We start from the raw sequence: 17,860 nt of genomic DNA, 5'->3' as shown, positions 1-17,860 counted from the left end.
CGGGAGTAGTCGCTGCGGGCGCCTACTTTGCCGGCCCAACCGCCAGCTCTCTCCGCACATTATAAACACAGCGCCATCTATCGCACCACACATGAACTACTTAGTGAATTAGCTTCTCATATTACCGAGGTGTTGCCGATTGACTATGATTTCACGTTACCGGTTCACGGCAATTGTCAACGGGGCAGCACTATTTACTATCGAACATGGCCGCATGGCTCGGTGACAAAGGCTCGTCCGATATTCCGACAAACAATTCGACAAACTTGTTTATAACTAACTTTAAAATTAATAGTGAACTAAATTTCAATTCATTTGACAAAGCCTTTAAAGAGTTTCATGTGCGTGGGTACAGCAGTAAATCGGACGAGAATAAAGTGACGTCGGAAAACCAAACTATTCCCAAGGGCAGTTTTACCGACAAACATGAAGTATTCCTGTAAGTTTTTCCAAATTGCGTAATTCATTTAAAGTAATTAATTACCTTTTGAAGTGCGATGCATTGCCGCCTTTTCTTCGTCGTTTCGGTCATTATTCAATCAGCTGTTTGTCAACATTATTGCCGTCCCGCTCGCACTTACACTCTTGTATACAGTATATAAGTGGTCTGTTTCGTCAAGTTTCATTTTTGGGCATTCTATTTTGGTCCATTACCATCATGATGCGATGCGAATATCCTAGCTGTGTTCTCTAGTAGTTTGAGGACAACTCAGTAGAACATCAAGAATTTAAATTCTAAACTCTTGTTTCTTGCATCAAACTTGATATCTGTGGAATATTGCTGGAATTATATAAAGTTTATTAAGTCAAGCAAAATATATTTTGTTGGAAATGCGATTTTTCGAAAGTCACCGGTAATGTTTTGAAATCTTGTCATAACACTGATATAATAATTATAAACGTAAGACAGACGCAAGCAGAAGCAAATTCCACAAATGGAACATATAGCGTTACCACCCGATAACTATACATAACCTACTAATGGCTGTCAAGTCATTTAGCTGATAACAATTCAATGAAGAGAAACATAACAAACTGGAGTTGTGTCTATTTTTTTTAGGCACAATGACAAATTATCAGATATACCAAAGACTAGTGACTTCACCAAAGCAATGGAGATGGGCAGGAGAAAACCAGAGGACAACACACCAAGATACAAATGCGAGCATGACGGTTGTGAACGAACATACAGTACAGTTGGCAATTTACGGACACACATGAAGACACACAAAGGTAAGAAACAGGAATGCGGACACTACTTATATAATTAGCAATAAAAGGAACAAACGTAGTGAAACTAGTAAAAATATAATGAATTATATGCGAAATGAAAACATATTACTGACTCGCAAAAGTAAAACAAATTCAATGTTTGTAAGTAAAACAAATTCAAAGTTTTATAAACAGACTCCAATGTTTACAATTTGAAAATAATACTCTGAATCGATAGTAGGTATGATGATGGTGGCGTCATAGTGATGAATCTTCGGGATACCACGACATCTGGCCTAGATGGAAAGTCGGAGGGTTTTAGTGAGAATGTGGGGATTGGGGGTTAGTCCCACGTAGCCCTTGAACTGCCTTGGACTCGAAGTATACATAAAGCATCTCTCCCTTGCAAACAGAAAAAATGCATAACGATAATAAAAAGAGCACGACACTAGTAGATAACTTCAAAAATCATGTACAAAACGAGAAGCAAATTTTTCGCGATACTTATGTATTAACATTATTGTGGCATTGATTAATCTAACAAAACTCTACTGATAGATCAACTTGTGTTGGTTTCAGGTGAATACAGATTCAAGTGTCCTATGCAGTCATGTAACAAGGCATTTCTCACATCATACAGTCTGAAAATCCATGTCCGTGCACATACCAAGTCTAAACCATTTGCCTGCAATATTGGCGGATGCAGAAAAGCTTTCAACACCCTTTACAGGTCGGTAGAATCGAAATGACAAAAAAAACGGGATAACGACCGATCATATTTCGGGCTATAGGTACTGATAAAGAGCAGTTAAGACAAAGCTTTTACCTATAGGTGAAAAGACACAGATGTGAATAGTCACTTATAATTAATGCTGTTCTTAAACGCAGTTCTATTAACATGTTGTTTTCTAAATCAACGGTAGAGATTAAAAAGCCAAGTTTTTTCTTTTGATATGGTTCCAAGTTTTCAACACGTCTTTAAGTGTTTGAAGTTTTAAAGTACCTAATTACTCAAGAGAGCCACAAGTCCTTCGCGTCCACGTACAATTCGCGGAACGCTATTTGTTTTGACTTTCATTTTCGTGTTTGAAACACAAATTACTATCTGAAAACTGACTTCTGATTTATCTTTTCTGGGAATCTGCCAATTTGAACATTGTATCCGAGAAACTTTATTTGCGCTGATGTGATTTACTAAAGTCTGTCACGTTTATTATTATTGGTTTTTTTAAGTTTTTCATTTTCTTTTTGTTTACTCCAAAACTAGTTTGTATTTTCTTGCCATAAATACACTCGACTATCAAAACATTTCATACCTAGGTATCATTCATTGCGCCAGTCGTCCAGTGGGATAAATAGACATTATGGAATGTCATTCGCTACGTTCTTAGCATACCTGCTTTCTTTATTACACACGTTCATCTTGGAACTTTTTGCCTTGGCATTTTCAAGGAATACCTCATTTTGTTTAATAAAGTACCTACACGTTGCAGTAGACTTTTAACTATCATGTGTCATCCACATTTATTTGGCTTTTCGCGTAGTAAATGATTTATGCAAATATTATTAAAACTTGCAATAAGCAACTACGTGATATTATTTCCTGATGTGCACCTGTTAAACAACGTATCATGAGCACAAATTCAGATCGTATCACTGTTCCTACTAAGCCAATAAGATTTCATGTTTGCTCTGTGGCTTTTCATTTACAACACCAAGAGCGATTTATTTGACGTCAGAATAGTTTAGAAGTAAATATACTTCTATGCCATTTTCTATTATTGCCTTAAAAAGGAACTTCTTCGAGAGTTCTTTTAACGCTGGGAGAATAACGCAACATTTTACCGAGATAGGGTGATCACGGTTACCTTACAACCTTCTTTCAGACTCCGAGCACACCAAAGATTACACAGTGGAGATACATTTAATTGCAAAGCGGACGGCTGTGCAAAGTTTTTTACAACTCTTAGTGACTTGAAGAAACATATCCGAACACATACGCAAGAAAGACCTTACAAGTAAGATAAAATCATAATTGCAATGCAATGTACGAAGAATTCTTTTTCGTGCTTCATTAATGAAATTCGATACTCATTAGCTTTTATTGAAACGTCCTTCAATAGACTTTCCGAATCTAAGTAGATTACGTGGAGAATAAAACCAGTACACCTTTTTGGAAGACTTTAAATAGCTGCAATGCGGAAATGGCTGACTTTAACATTAGAGAACGTAAACTCCCTAGGTGCAAATCAGACGGATGTGGCAAGTCCTTCACTGCATCACACCACCTTAAGGCGCATACGCGGACTCATTCAGGATCTCGGCCTTACGCGTGCGCGGCGCCGGGTTGTGGTCGGCTTTTCTCCACAACAACCAGTCTCCGGGCTCATGCTAAAAAACATCAGGTGCGTTATGTCTCCAAAATAAAAGCTGTGATTCCAACTACCCGATAACTGATGATAATTAAACCTGAATTTTTACGAAAATCGTCTTTTCTTCTAATTGTAAACTTGAAATTAATATTTTCATACATTATATTGTACATTAATAGTAAATAGGAGGTCGATTTACTTCAATGGCGTTTAAACAAAAGTAATTTAACACAATTAAAAGATTGTATAATATATATAGTACGAAATGATAAATTACTAAACATCATTATGTTGTAGATGTGGTAATACCTATTAAATGCAAGCATATTTGGTATTTTATTCAGATCGAAGCTGAAGCACCAAGTATCAAAGTTATTGAAGCAATTCCAATAACATCGACATCGCCTTCTATCTCAACAAAGCCAGTGCAAGATTTCATGAACTGGGACGGACTTCTCGAATCCTTTGGTCGAATCACCACAGAGTCCAATTCTACTGACGGCAGCCTCGAAGACATCAATAGAGCCAATACCCAAATGCAATGCACTAATAACACCGTAGATATAACAGAACTGCTTTTTGACCACTCTAATGCCGACATGAAACATAACGAAACTGACAATTTAGCTGATTATGACGTAACTAATTTAGACGCAATATCTCATTTCGCTGCGACCAAAAATAACAAAAAGGACCCTGATGTAAGTTCATGGGAAGTCGGAGATCTGCGCCCGATAATACCGCCACAACCAGGAACTAGTTGTAAGCTAGAAGTGGAATCAAAAGCCATGCAACTCGCTCTTGCCAATGAAATTGAAGTACAAGCCCCATGGGTGGACGTCAGTGCTTTAGCTGCTTCTATTTCAGAAACTCCAGTAAGCATAAAGGAGAAAACGCCAGAAAATATATTTACACTAGCCACGTTTGTTCCAACTCATATACAAAGCTACATAGATTTGAATCAAGAAGTACCGCCGACCGCAAACCTGGTGTCACAAAATTCTTTCAACTTAGACACACCAACAATATTAGATGTCAATGAAAAAGTTTTCAATGACAGTGAATTAATATCAAACATGCAGTGCAGTAAACTCGATAAAGAGTTAGATAACTTTTTGCACATCACCACTGATTCTCCAGACAGATCGCTAAACACTCCGCCTCCAACAAAGGAAGGAAATGCAATCCACAATTCAGATAATATTCTTTTCGATGATACCTTCTTATGCTCTTCAGACGATGATAAACTAAATATATTAACGACATCAAAAGCCGAAGAAAAAATAGAATTTAACCCATCCGAAACAGTGCTCTTCAGTGACAATTTCCTTAAAACACCCGAGCACGAAGTTGATAGGCTTTTGAGTACTCCACCACCACCATCAAAAGTGCAACAGAAGATTGAAATTAATCCAGCAATATCTGTGCTCTTTAACACAGACTTAGCTTTAGAAGACACGTTATTATTCGATAACGAACCACCATCAGATATGTATGTGGTAAGGACGGAAAATATTTTCGGGAAAGAGATAGCAAAAAGGAATGCATTAAAGCAACTGGCAGCCGACGCTGGAATTTGTTCATGCACAAACTGCAAATGTGATCCATCAGATGGAGAATGTCAAAGTTGCACAGATAAGACCACAGACAGGCCTAATCAGTGCACAGCAGACACGTGCACCTGTGTTGATTGCAAATGTGACCACGCCAGTATGAAATGCGTTACTGGATGCGGGAAAGCAACAGACAAAAATCATAATACATTCTTGCATTATCACCGAAGGCATAACAATTCTAATTTAGAAGATCTAGGAGTTTATACCCTTCATGAATGTGACGACGAAACAGAATCGGCAATAGAGAGTTTCAAATGTTCGTGTAACGACAAAAGTGGGAAGGGCTGTTGTACGAACAATCCAGCTAAACAAAGTACATCACAAACAGTGTCGTGTTGTAATACTAACAATACCGCTGCTGTATCTAAATCATGCTGTGTGACAATCTGCTTTAAAAAACTTAATGCGTTCAAACAATTTCTATCGGATAATGAAGCGATGTTGGAGGCGTTCAAAGCTCACAATTTGAATTTAACAACGAGTCTTTAGCTAGTCGCTGTAATCATTGCATTTAATTTACTTACAAAAGCATTCACTTCCTTATGCATTACCTATCGCTATTTCCTCAACATTATCTATTTAAGTACTATTACATTTATATATATTTTTAATATCTGTGTTAGCCGACATCTTTAATGAATGTTGCTTATCTTTGCTTGACAAATATTTATTTGTATTTTTATAATTGCCAGATAACACGAGTTTATAAGTGGTGAGTAGAACAAAATGCCTTGGTTTGTTCTCTGAATTGATGCGCAAAACTTTAACTTGGCCAAGCATAGAAATTCTCCTTGTCACATAACAAACATGCAGTATGACAAAATAATTAGGTAAAAACAAAGTACCCAAATAACACATTGTGATAAAATTTCAATAGATAAGTGCAATGTTACATTGATATAGTATATGAATAGAGTGCAATGTAGAATTACATTTACTTACGTATGGATTTTTCAAAATGTATTTTGTTCCAGTTTAATTTTTTTATGGTTAACAAACCAGCTAAGTGTAAGGTCACTGTCCAACCTTGGAGAGTGATTACCGCCGCCCATTAGATATTCAAGATATTAGGGGAGTATCTTTAACATTGCAAGTGCGGTACCGACCGCAGAACATAAACTTTTAAGTTTCCCGTAACTTGTGATTGCGCTGGCGCTCCCAGCCCTCCAATGCGGAACATAACATAGCTGCTTTACTATAGAAATATATAGTGCGTTGGTTCTGCACAAAGAATCCTACCAGTAAGTATTATGTGCCATTTGTTATATAAAATTATTTTAATATAATATATGATGTTATTTTGTGTACATTATATGAAAGAATTTATAGTACATTTATATTAAAATAATACAGATTTGTTTATGTATTATTAAAAAAACCATGGTGCTATATTGAAACATCTGTGCCTTATATGTTGTACTTAAAATGTACAAAACGTTGAATAATTTTATGAAGTTTTAATAGTTATTTGCAATAAGTCTTATGAGCAATAAATAATATTTTATGCTGTAAGGTTTCTAGTCAACGTAACAAATAAATGCTTTTTAGAAAAATAAAATATTATTATTTCTACTTAAAATAATCTTCTAAATAAAGTACTCCAATATAATTTTTTAAGTTCAATAATTATTACACATTGAACTTAAAAATTTATTACATAAACATACAACTATCAAAAACATTACTACATAATATACTATGAAACAATAAATATACCAATTTTTACACAACTACAACGTTATCTAATAAAAATACTACAGTAAAACTTTTTGTCACTTAAAATTTAAAATTAATTTTAATCAATTTCCATCCTTTTTTAGAACTATTAATTATGTAACATTGAGTGACAAAACACATTACATTATTCTGCATAATATAATACAATAATATTGTATTATTAGACCCTGGAAAGGTATAATTTCTAACTTGAATTTGGAAAATATAGAAGAGCGATTCAAAGTAATTTTTTAAGAAAAAAAAATCATTCTAATTTTATTTGTTATATGGAAAACTAGACAGTTTCAATTTTTCCATACAACAAATAAAATCAGAGTTATGATTTATTTCTTAAAAAAAATACTCTATATCACGCTCCTGTAACATTTTTCAAACGCACGTTAGATGTTTTACCTTTCCAGCAGAATTGTTCTCATTATACAGTGACTTTTTATGACCTTCCAAATTATTTCTAGACATCAGGTATTATTAGGTACTGCGAAATGGCAAACATTGGAAAGGCCTATGTCCAGCAGTGGACTACAATAGGCTGATAATGATTTTAAATGAACAACACAAGTCTGTAGCAATTTGATGGTTCTAAGCCCATGAAAGAATGAAGGGAAAATTTGCAAGTTATATTTCATATTGTACCCACTGTGGGTGCTGGATAAGGTGGTTCCAGGTTCCTTTGCTGGTAGAACCAATTTGGGAAGTGAACATTTCTAAATTAGTTCTGGTGTTCTGGGTAGTACCCCGGAGTGAATTATTTTCTCTGGTAATCATTGTACAGGGAAGTCCCTAGTTTGGGACCTGAGAGATAGGCTTTTTTAAATAACTTCTAGTGCCCTATATCTCTGTATTTTAGTACTAAGTGATACTAAGACAAAAACACGAATTTTATTTTTCCATATAACATTAAAATTTGAATGGTTTTTAAAACGTCTTCCTGTATAATGGTGTGTGTGTATTATATATTATATGAGTTATAGAAACAGATACCTACACATATGCATGTAATAAACACCCTTTAGTAAAGTAACAACAAGAACGATTACATTGTTCATTACATACATTTTGATCCATATTATATTGGTTTTTTTTTCAAAAACTTTATAATTACGGTCAAAACTCAACATATATAATAACTGTTGAGTAATTATACATACTGAGTACTTACAGTAATTATACAATTTGAGTATTCATAGTTATACAAGTTGAGTACACGACTACTTCCTAAATTCGAAAATTCGCAGCTATTCTACTTTTATAGAAGTTAACGATTATTTTGTTAACCTATCTCAATGTAATGTATATTGGACACTAGCTTTCACGCACATCGGATTGCTACTACAATTAAAAGTTTACCTTAAGTTTTTAAATATAAGGTTTGCATTCGATTATAGTTACCCAATGACATGCCACATTTGAATTATTGGATTCTTGGGAGTATCAAAGCTTTGAAACCGTACTAAATGAATCAATCCAAAGTTAGTGTTTAGATAAGTATAAAGTTGATTTTGTAGTGATGTATACCACAAAGTTTCGCCATAATAATTCTGTGGTGCAGGGTCAAGAGCACGTCAAGCTTGACAGTTAAGACTTAAATCCAACTCTATGCCGCTTACGACAAGAACGGTCCAAAGTATAAAGTGTCAAGCTTGATGTGCTCTTGACTGTACAAGTGCCATAACAATTCTTGTATCAAGCTACTGAATGATAGCCTCTTGTTACCGTAAAACTGCTATAACTCCGAAGCTTGGACAAATATCATTATGTACAGTAAGGGCATGATCAAGCTTGACTTTGAACCACCTTATGGTACGGGGCATAGAATTGACTCTTAAGTGTCTAGCTTGACGTGCTCTTGACTCTGTACATGTAAATGGATTTACACCTGAGATACAGACTGCTCTATGCAACTGCTCAGTTGTCAGTAAAAAAAAATCAGAGATCAAAGTTGGACCTTATAAATTAAAAAGATATTTTTACCCTGCAAATAGCGTCTAGACAAGGTCTTCAAAAATTACAAATAGAATATTTTCCCTTGAAAATCGTGGCATTCGTTACGAACTAAAGTTTTCAACACAATCTTTTTAAAAATACTTTAAATAAAAGTGTAAACTATTTTTACTTCAAATATCAGTTGTGTGAGAGATCATTATCATCCACTCATATTTACCACTGCCAGATCTGAGTCTTGTACATGTGGCTGCAGAGTTTAAATACCTCCACATCTCCTGAACAATGAGGTCGCCGATATGGAGCATGCACACCTATAATAATGCTTATTAAGTTTCGCTTTGTAAAGATCCACATTATAGCTTTCCAATAACAAGTCAGCTACAATTTATCTCCTGACCCATACACCATATAAATGTGGAAGCGTAACTCTACAGATGTGTACAAACATATTCCTAACCTGGGTTTACATGTTATATTGAAAACCAACTTGATAGTTAAACGTAAAATCCTATAATACAAACCTAGTCCATATATTCTATTTCAGAAAAGGTATTGAGCCTTCCATTGTCTTCAATACTACAACATATCCTGGGTTAAACTGGTATACTACATTGTTTGTCTTAGAATATAGGCAAGTAATTATGGTGTCTCTGGCGTACCTTATATTCCATGCATAAGGTAGCTACGGCGTTGAATCGTGGATATAAGGGTGAAAACAACTTCAAAGATTACTTCTAGGAGAGATTGTTCCCCAACACTGGAATATAAGTTGTCATCAAAACAAAAATAAAGCCCGATGAGTGTCAAAGTCACAAAATACACTTCACATAACATGAGTTCATCTTCATCATTTTGATCTGAGCTAGCGACGTTTCTTCTTGTCATGTCTCCGCGCTCTTGACATAGTGGCGCGGTGACCTGGTGATGACTGCTCCGAGCTGCACTCATCACTGTCCGTGTAACTCTGGAGAAGTAAACGTAAGTTTCGAAGTTTAGCATAATAAATAAGTTTGTTCCGTCACTTGATACCATAAAACAAAATTATCCATATAGTCAACAACCTTAAGAAACAAGCTGTACTTTTGTATATTTTTTTGACTACAAAAAAGTAGAAGGTTCTCAATTTGATTGTATGTTTTTTTTGTATGTATGTTACTCGATAACTCTGGCATTGTGAATCAATTTTGATGATTCATTTTTTTGTTGGAAAGAGGGTACCTCAGAAGTGGTCCCATTTGAATTTGAAGAAAATATTCCACCTCTAAAGGTGCCAAACTAGGAGATAAATAACTTTAGAGGTTGATTTTTTGAGTACTCTGTACTTAGATTATGTTCTTAGTTATATATGCACCACATAAATATAATATTTAAAAACACGTACATATGTTGTACCAAGAATTTTGTTCTAATATAATTAAAGCGAATTTAACAACAGTTAATTTTCATCTGACCAGAGAATGGTGCGGGTCAGCACAAGGCCCTTGCTTATGGAGAAATATGGAGGATGCCTATGTCAGAGGAAAACCTGATTAGAACCAGAACCGACGCTGATGTTAGAATTAAGAATTATTACTGTTACAAGTAAGCATTACATTAAACTTAGAATTAATTAAGAAGTAATCAGTGAATAAAGGCTTTTTTTTAGTTAATTTTAATTTTTTGCTTTGTTTTTAAATTATTTAAGTAGACATAGCCTTTCATCTTATATATATCTTTCTTACTGCATAGAGGTGGAAGGGAGAGAGCCTGGTGCTTTATAACACAGGTTAATCCTAGTATGGACCCCAGACTTTCACAAATTAAACTATATTTAATAACATATGAGGATCATAGGTATGGTATAAGTTTCTTTTGTGAAAGATAATAAAGACATTTTCATATATGTCTTGTATACAGTAAATAAATAAATTAATTTAGCAATACATTGCATTCATTTAGAGTTGTCTACAATTTGTATGTTGTAATAAAACCGCAAATTTCATACAGAACGAACTAAATTTTTCGTGAGTAAATACTCACAAAATATTGGGTGTAAATGTAGCCATCTTTACTGTATAAAAAACGTTTCCTATTGAAAAAGTTCATAACTTTTTAGGGCAAACTGTCATTAAAGTAACGCAAGATAGTTTTTAAGCCTTAAAACTATGAAAAAAAAACACTATTTATGCAGCTAACCTTTTCATAGGGATGTGGTTCGCTCTGCTCGTCGGTGAGGGTCACGCAGGCGAGCAGGCACACCAGCTGGAAAGCCGCTCCGATATAAAGACCATACCTGATGACAGTACTCATCAGATCTTCAGCGAAAATCTCGTTCGGAATCATCTTCACCAACTCGATCAATACTTCGAACAACAAGCGGCAAACAAATATATGATGTATATAATTAATATATTTCTGATGTTTATATCTATGACTTATAGAATAGTCAACGTTAGCCAAGATATTTAAACTTTTTCATTAATAATTATCAACATAAAATTGCACAAACGCTTTGTTTGTGAAAATAGTTGACCGTAGACAATGAAAGTGACGTTGACGTTGTTTTTTTTTTGTTCTATTCGTCCAAAAAGGACAGGCTAGGGCCAAAGACCATACTGCCTCGTCTTTTTTTTCTTATTTCTCTTGGCTTTTCGCGGTAAGCATTTTAGCCACATACAGAGTGTTTTGACGACTTGTTTTTAAAACGGGAAACTTATATAATATCATGGAATGTAATGAATTATGCTTGGAGAATGGAAATTTCCATAGTCTAAGGAATTAAGAGATATAAAAGCGGCTTGACGTATTCTGTCCAGATTTATTTTGTATTTCCTTAGCAAAGGTTTTTCCATACAGCCTCTTCGTGTGTACATAGCATTTTTTCCTTTGGAGGAAAAAGCGACAGGGCCGAACTTCATTTAGTTCATAAATAGAGGATAATTATTATAACGGCATAAAATGAAGTCCTTAACGAAATTATGTCGGCAATGTCTGAAGTTGCTGCGAGCGCTCTGTGTTTACGACTAGCAGCAATTAAATACGAAAATAAATATGCATTACGTTTTTAATTTACAGTACCGCATTGGAAGATTTAAATCTGCTTTTAAAAATTAGAAACAACTGCACACTTCAAAGTACACATTCATATCAGATTGCATTGTAGTATTTGTAGAAAGGAGTGAACCAGTGACATTTTGCTCTATAGCCAGCTCTTCCTCCTGTAACTTCCAAGACTACATTACAAAGAGCACTTTTCAAATGGTGCCCTAGAGAGAAGCCTTTTTTTTTTACGGGGGGAAATCTTTATGGATACCCTTGAGCCCAGGGAGACTCACGGGTTATGTGGGGACTCTCCCTCCAGACTGGAGGGCCTACCCCACTAAAACCCCTCCGGGTTTCCCTCTCGCCGGTTGAGTCGGCGCCGTGGGATCAGTGAACATTCATCACGACGCCGCCCGGCCGCCCTAGCTTACGCCAGGGCTCCCGCGCCAACCCTAGAGAGAAGCCTAGTCTGGCAAGTGCTGAGGCATATATACCGTCATTACTTTATGAACAGTTGATTACCTATGTAGTGCTGGTAACTAGGAATGGCATACTTAGATTCACACATCAAAGTGCCCCAAGCGGTTTACCAAAATACCCCATGTGTGGGGCAGAATTGGACAATTCCTTTTTTCGTTTAAATCAAAACTTTTCAATTATTCACGTAAAAAAGATTAAATTAGTAATGTTTATTAGTTATATCATTAATTAGGCAGAGAAAATATTCATTATATTCATATTAATTTATGATATATTATATACGAATTTGCCCCGCTCCCCCTACTACGACACTTATTCAAAAATGCTGAACCAATTTTGTTACCGACTGTACTTAATTCTTCTATTAGGCGATTTAGGATAATATCTAGATCAGTAGAGTAAAATGCATCAAAAGCGCCAAGTTGTACATGAAGTTGCAAAATGTATCTTGTATCTAGGTTTTAAAATCGTAAGCAGAAGTTCTGTAGTAAATTTCACTGAATACGAAAGATTCCTTTGACGCGGATACAAATACTTTGCTTCCTTTGGCCAATATAAGAGAGACCGCACTCACAGTCAAGCTTGTAAACTCCTGCACCCTGTAAGAGATGTTACATTTCATGGGTCTCAGTAACTGAGAAATCTTCCTCAGGAGCTTGAAATAGGTCTTGATAGATGCTCCCCTGAGGACTCTTCTGATCTTGTCTGTAAGACCTCTCATGTAAGGTAAAATGGCAGGTCTTCGCTCGACTCTTGGTGGTTTCACACGGAGCTTGCGGCATTGACGTGGAATCTTCAACTTATTCGCATGCAGGACTTACTTTATATGCTGAAGTTCCCCTGCCAGATGATTACTATCGCAAACACCATGTGCTCTCTGAAACAAAGATTTGCCCACGGTAGCTAACTGGCTAGGATGGTGATGGGAATTACCATTGAGGTACCTATCTGTATGAGTTTCCTTTCGAAATACAGTATTGCCTAAGGTGTTATTAGAATTTCTTTTAATTAAATCATCCAAGAAAGCTAAAGAACCACAATTCTCTTGTTCCATAGTAAATTGGATCTTAGTACAAAAAAATTAAGATGGTCCAAGAAAGAAGGTACGCTATCTTTAGGTAATATTGTGAAAGTATCATCAACGTACAGTTTGAAAATCTTTGGCTTAGTGGGGCCATGGGCAAAACTCACTCCTCGAAGTCTTCCATGTAAATATCGGCAACAACGGGAGATACCGGAGGGGCCATCCCAATACTGTCGATTTGTAGGTAGAATTCATTATTCCATAATAGATAGCCTGATGTTAGACAGTGTTCTACTGGACATAATTATGTTCCCTTGGCTTTCTACGTACAATTTCAATTCAGTCTTTTACTGATGGGTTGGTGAACATCTACTGAACATCAAAACTGACCATGGTGTCATCATCAGTTAACCGTAGATATTTGAGTCCACTGGTAAAATAGTATGAATCCTTCACAAGTGTTCCCTCTCAATGGTGATAGTACCTTTGCCATGTGTTGAGCCAGTTTGTAGGTTGGTACCACCTCCGTACCACCAGTTTGGGATCCAGTATATCTTCTGACGAAAACTCCCAAACATAAGACTGCAGTACTAATTAATATATTTTAATTTATTCTAATTTCTATTATTAAATAATGTTAAGTTTTACTTGACAAAAATTCATTCAATAAATTAATTTGTAAAACGTAATGTAGCGTAAATTGAAAAGTTTCTTTGTAAAATAAAAAATAAGGTATTTAATTAATAACTTGTAACTGAAGTGGAAAAATAGAGTGGAATGCGTTAATATTAGACATAACTGGTTGATGACTGTACCACCTCAGTCAACCGTGACCATAGACCTGTAAAGGGTTCGGAACATTGGTTTGTTTGAAAACACAAATGTACGCGATTTAAATCTGGAAAAATAGTTTCATTCCCTACGTATAACAATCGCGAAAACCTAAGAACTCATTAAGTTTTGTTAAGTGCATAAGTGTACCTACCAACAACAACAAAAATTAAAGTAACTTAATGTAAATTGTACTCTTCATAACCAGGCCTGCGTAGTCAGTTAAAGTGATGTTAATGAATATTCATGTTTAATGTTATCAAAAGTGCTAAGCACTAGTTGTTTACAAAATTGTAAGTCGTTACGGGTATGTTTTGCAACTTGCTTGACTGGCACGGAAGGACGCGTTCCCATTAGATCATAGCGTTTTATTTATCCTTGGACGACGGTCGCGTCTAGCTTTTTTTTTATTAATTTATTTCTGGCCATGGAAACAAAGTCCTTCAGCCGGAAACATAAAAATAAGTTTTTCTGTAAATATGGCCGCCACAAAGAGGATAGGCAATTTGAGGCGGCGTGTTTGGATTGACTCGGGATTCCTTAGAACGGGCCGATACGGGTATTTTAGTTCGAGATTCGAATAATTTCGCGTTTTAATCTTCGATTAAGGCACAATAGCACTATCCTGTTCCACTTTAAACTAGATTTCACAAAATAATTGAAAGTCAAAATAAAAACGACACTTTTCCCTCCAAAAGGTCCAGAGCGAATCCCTCGCGTCTAGCGTTGTGACGGTGTGACCTGCTTACATGCGTCATCCCACCTTTCATCGCTTTTCTCCGGTTCCTGGCCACTCGATTTAAATTTAAATTTTGAATTGTTCCATAGTTCTTTTGCCACGCATTCTGATTTTGTTTCGTTCTACCGTCACTCCCTGCTGGATCGTGGCAGCATACGGAGCTGTTATAATTCAATCGCGTCTAATTTTGATTCCTTTACTAAATTTATAATCATTACTAATTTAAATCGTGTGCCAATTTTAATAAGTTTATAACCACTACAGCCATTATCATGTACCTATGAATACGTATCTGTAATTCAGTATATCTCGGCCCTTTTGGGGTAAGTGTCTACTTAATATGTTAAAATTCATCAAGTTAGGGGGTGTTTTGTGATAATGTACCTATATTCCTTTTATTGTTACAGTCTTCTTTTGTTACCTTTTCTTCTCCTTAACCGACTTCAAATAAATTTGTGGACCTGAAATTTTCTATTTTACTGCCGTGAACCTGGTCACGGCTTGTTAGGGTTCCAACCCTTTCAGCCTGTTACCATATAACGACCATCTGTCGTGATGACTGTGTAGTGGACGTTTATTTTATCGTTGAACGACTGTCGCGTCTAGCTGTTCCCACTGGATCGTGACGATAATTTATCGGTTCACGGCATCCGCCTTGTCGTTTGCACGACAGAATCGTTTGAAGCTGCAATTGTCTGTCGTCATATTATAACGTGACGTATTGTTTGTCGTTCTAGCTCTTCTCATTGCCACGACAGTATGTCGTCGTAACGTCAAAAACAACACAACAGTTAATCGTGTTGTTCTATATGTGAACAACTTCATTTGTATATACAAGCCACGACATTTTAAACTGCACGACTATCTCTCGTCACGACATAATGGGAACGCGCCCGTATGCTGACTTGCGCGTCTTGTAATTGTTTTTTTGTAATTATATTTTTTGTAATTGCATTCTTTGTAGACGTATTTTTGGTATGTTTTTTTTCAAAAAAGGTTGTATGGGAGGAATATTGTAGGGACACTTGCCATGCTGCCGCTACGTTTTTAGGCTTCCGCGTGTGCGCAGTCAGTCATGGTCTGTCGCGCGCCCGGTCCGGTCGATTCTAGCAATATTCCTCGCCATAAGTAATTCCTAGTAAACCTGTGTAATTCGTATAATTGTTTTGTATCGTATACTAATTGGCAGTGAACAATAAAAGTGCAACCCCTAAATTATAACGGAGTTTTGACTTTGCTGGAATACAAAAATTTTCAACGCCCACCACCACCACAAAGAATAATCGAAAACACATATTTTTTATATTGAGTTCTCAGGTATTTTCAAATCGCGTATATTTGTTTTTTCAAACAAACCAACGTTTCGGACCCTTTACAGGGTGCCATGGTCACAGTTGACTACCATAGTCAAATTTTTTGTTGAAAAATAGTTTCATTACCTACATATTTTTTATATTAACTTAACACAAAAAAATCACAAGGAAAAATAAAATACATTTGTAGTGTAGTTTAATGTAGATAATTCAGGGTTTTATAGATAATTCAGACAGCATCAACGTCCCCCTACTGCTTCCGAGGTTACTATTTTCAGACTCTTCAAACTAAGGACCACTTTGGTAAATGTTAATATATGTTATATGACATAAACAGTATCGGATGAATTACTTGCATGCGTTTCTAGACTAGACTATTGAATCAGGGCAATTCCGACTGCCTAACTTTAAGCGCTCTATATTATGTATTGTGCTCTATATTATTCCATCCAAATTTTTCCATCCTCTAATCCATGAAGTAGGCACAGCTTTCTTTTTTTTTTCATCCTTTAAGGCACAGCTATATACTTTTTGGAGTACAGTTCACAGCAAACTTTTTCGTGGGTCAGTATATCTTTAAATATATTCTACGATAGCCAAAATAAAAAGAATTCTCTTGAAATAACCAAAAAAGGAAAAGAAATATTGTTATTTTGGACTCCTTCTCATATTAGTGTGCTTGAAAATGAAGAAGCTCATACTAATGTATCAGCGTCGCTAATGCGAAGTATATATATATCAAACGCCACCTCCGATGCTGTCCATGAAAGAAGCATAAAAATACCGGATTCTGACTGTGTTAGCTTGATGAATGACGAGTTACTTAAAAAATGGATGCAACACTGGCAGGAGACTTTGTTGAGAAAAGGCACTTGGTGGCAAAGGTACAGCCGGGGTTTGAGAAAAGAAGATATATTCATAGAAAGTTCTATACAACTATTTGCAGATTACGTCTTGGTCATGCATGTTCCAATGAACACCTGCATAGAATGCAAATGATTTCTTCCCCGTCGTGCACTCCTGTAACTACTCCAACCAATCCTTGCATCATATATTTTTTGATTGCCCACATTTTTCTGTCGCTAGAAGAATCCTCATCAATAACCTTCTTGAACTGTACAAAACCCGTGAAAACATCCCGCTTTCTTTACTAGATATCCTGAAAAGTCAAGAATGTTATCGAGTTCTTAGGTTTTCGCGATTGTTACACATAGGAAATGAAACTATTTTTCCGGATTTAAATCGCGTATATTTGTTTTTTCAAACAAACCGACGTTTTGCGAGCATGTCATGGATAAACCTACACATTTAATGAAGTTTGACAAACCCCAGGTCCTTGCAAAAGAAGTCTGTTATCTACCCAGGATGCTGCGAGAGGCCATTGAAATTAAAAAACATCCTAATTTCAACAGGGAAGATGGTTTCTCCGTACCACCTGTTAACTAAATATAACACTGCTAGGACCTTTAGGAACTTATTCCTATCAAGGAAACACTAATCATGTCTTAACTCTTTTTTATTTTCGTATTTTTCTTACTGGCCAGTACAAATTCGAATCAAGATGTGTCCTA

General features: G+C 35.8%; 3 protein-coding genes across 4 annotated transcripts in view; 2 read left to right on the top strand and 1 right to left on the bottom strand.

The window, feature by feature from the left end:
- Positions 1-77: 77 nt before the first annotated feature.
- On the top strand, positions 78-6,535 carry LOC113236594. Of its 2 annotated transcripts, XM_026472738.1 has the most exons (7): positions 78-439; positions 1,061-1,233; positions 1,792-1,942; positions 3,099-3,230; positions 3,455-3,617; positions 3,929-5,181; positions 5,281-6,535. In XM_026472738.1, the coding sequence occupies exons 1-7, from the start codon at positions 207-209 to the stop codon at positions 5,687-5,689; spliced, it is 2,514 nt and encodes an 837-aa protein (XP_026328523.1). In that variant the 5' UTR covers positions 78-206; the 3' UTR covers positions 5,690-6,535. The 2 variants fall into 2 exon arrangements, with proteins under 2 accessions (XP_026328523.1, XP_026328522.1); XM_026472737.1 differs by having other exon boundaries at positions 3,929-6,535.
- Positions 6,536-8,579: 2,044 nt separating this feature from the next.
- On the bottom strand, positions 8,580-11,236 carry LOC113236689 (protein anon-73B1). The gene is made up of 2 exons (XM_026472849.1): positions 11,057-11,236; positions 8,580-9,845 (listed from the first exon to the last, which is right to left on the bottom strand). The coding sequence occupies exons 1-2, from the start codon at positions 11,201-11,203 to the stop codon at positions 9,744-9,746; spliced, it is 249 nt and encodes an 82-aa protein (XP_026328634.1). The 5' UTR covers positions 11,204-11,236; the 3' UTR covers positions 8,580-9,743.
- A 4,832-nt stretch (positions 11,237-16,068) lies between these two features.
- LOC113236615 (antitrypsin-like) overlaps positions 16,069-17,860 on the top strand; it is a 32,041-nt gene continuing 30,249 nt past the window's right edge. The window contains exon 1 of the mRNA XM_026472767.1: positions 16,069-16,293. The gene's annotated coding sequence lies outside the window, so the exon portion shown is untranslated. The remainder of the gene's footprint in view (positions 16,294-17,860) is intronic.

Source organism: Hyposmocoma kahamanoa, unplaced genomic scaffold (assembly GCF_003589595.1).
Source record: "Hyposmocoma kahamanoa isolate Upper Pololo Valley unplaced genomic scaffold, ASM358959v1 92, whole genome shotgun sequence".
NCBI lineage: Eukaryota > Metazoa > Arthropoda > Insecta > Lepidoptera > Cosmopterigidae > Hyposmocoma > Hyposmocoma kahamanoa.
The sequence above is the reverse complement of the archived record's forward strand: the minus strand, read 5'-3'. Positions and strand labels throughout refer to the sequence as shown.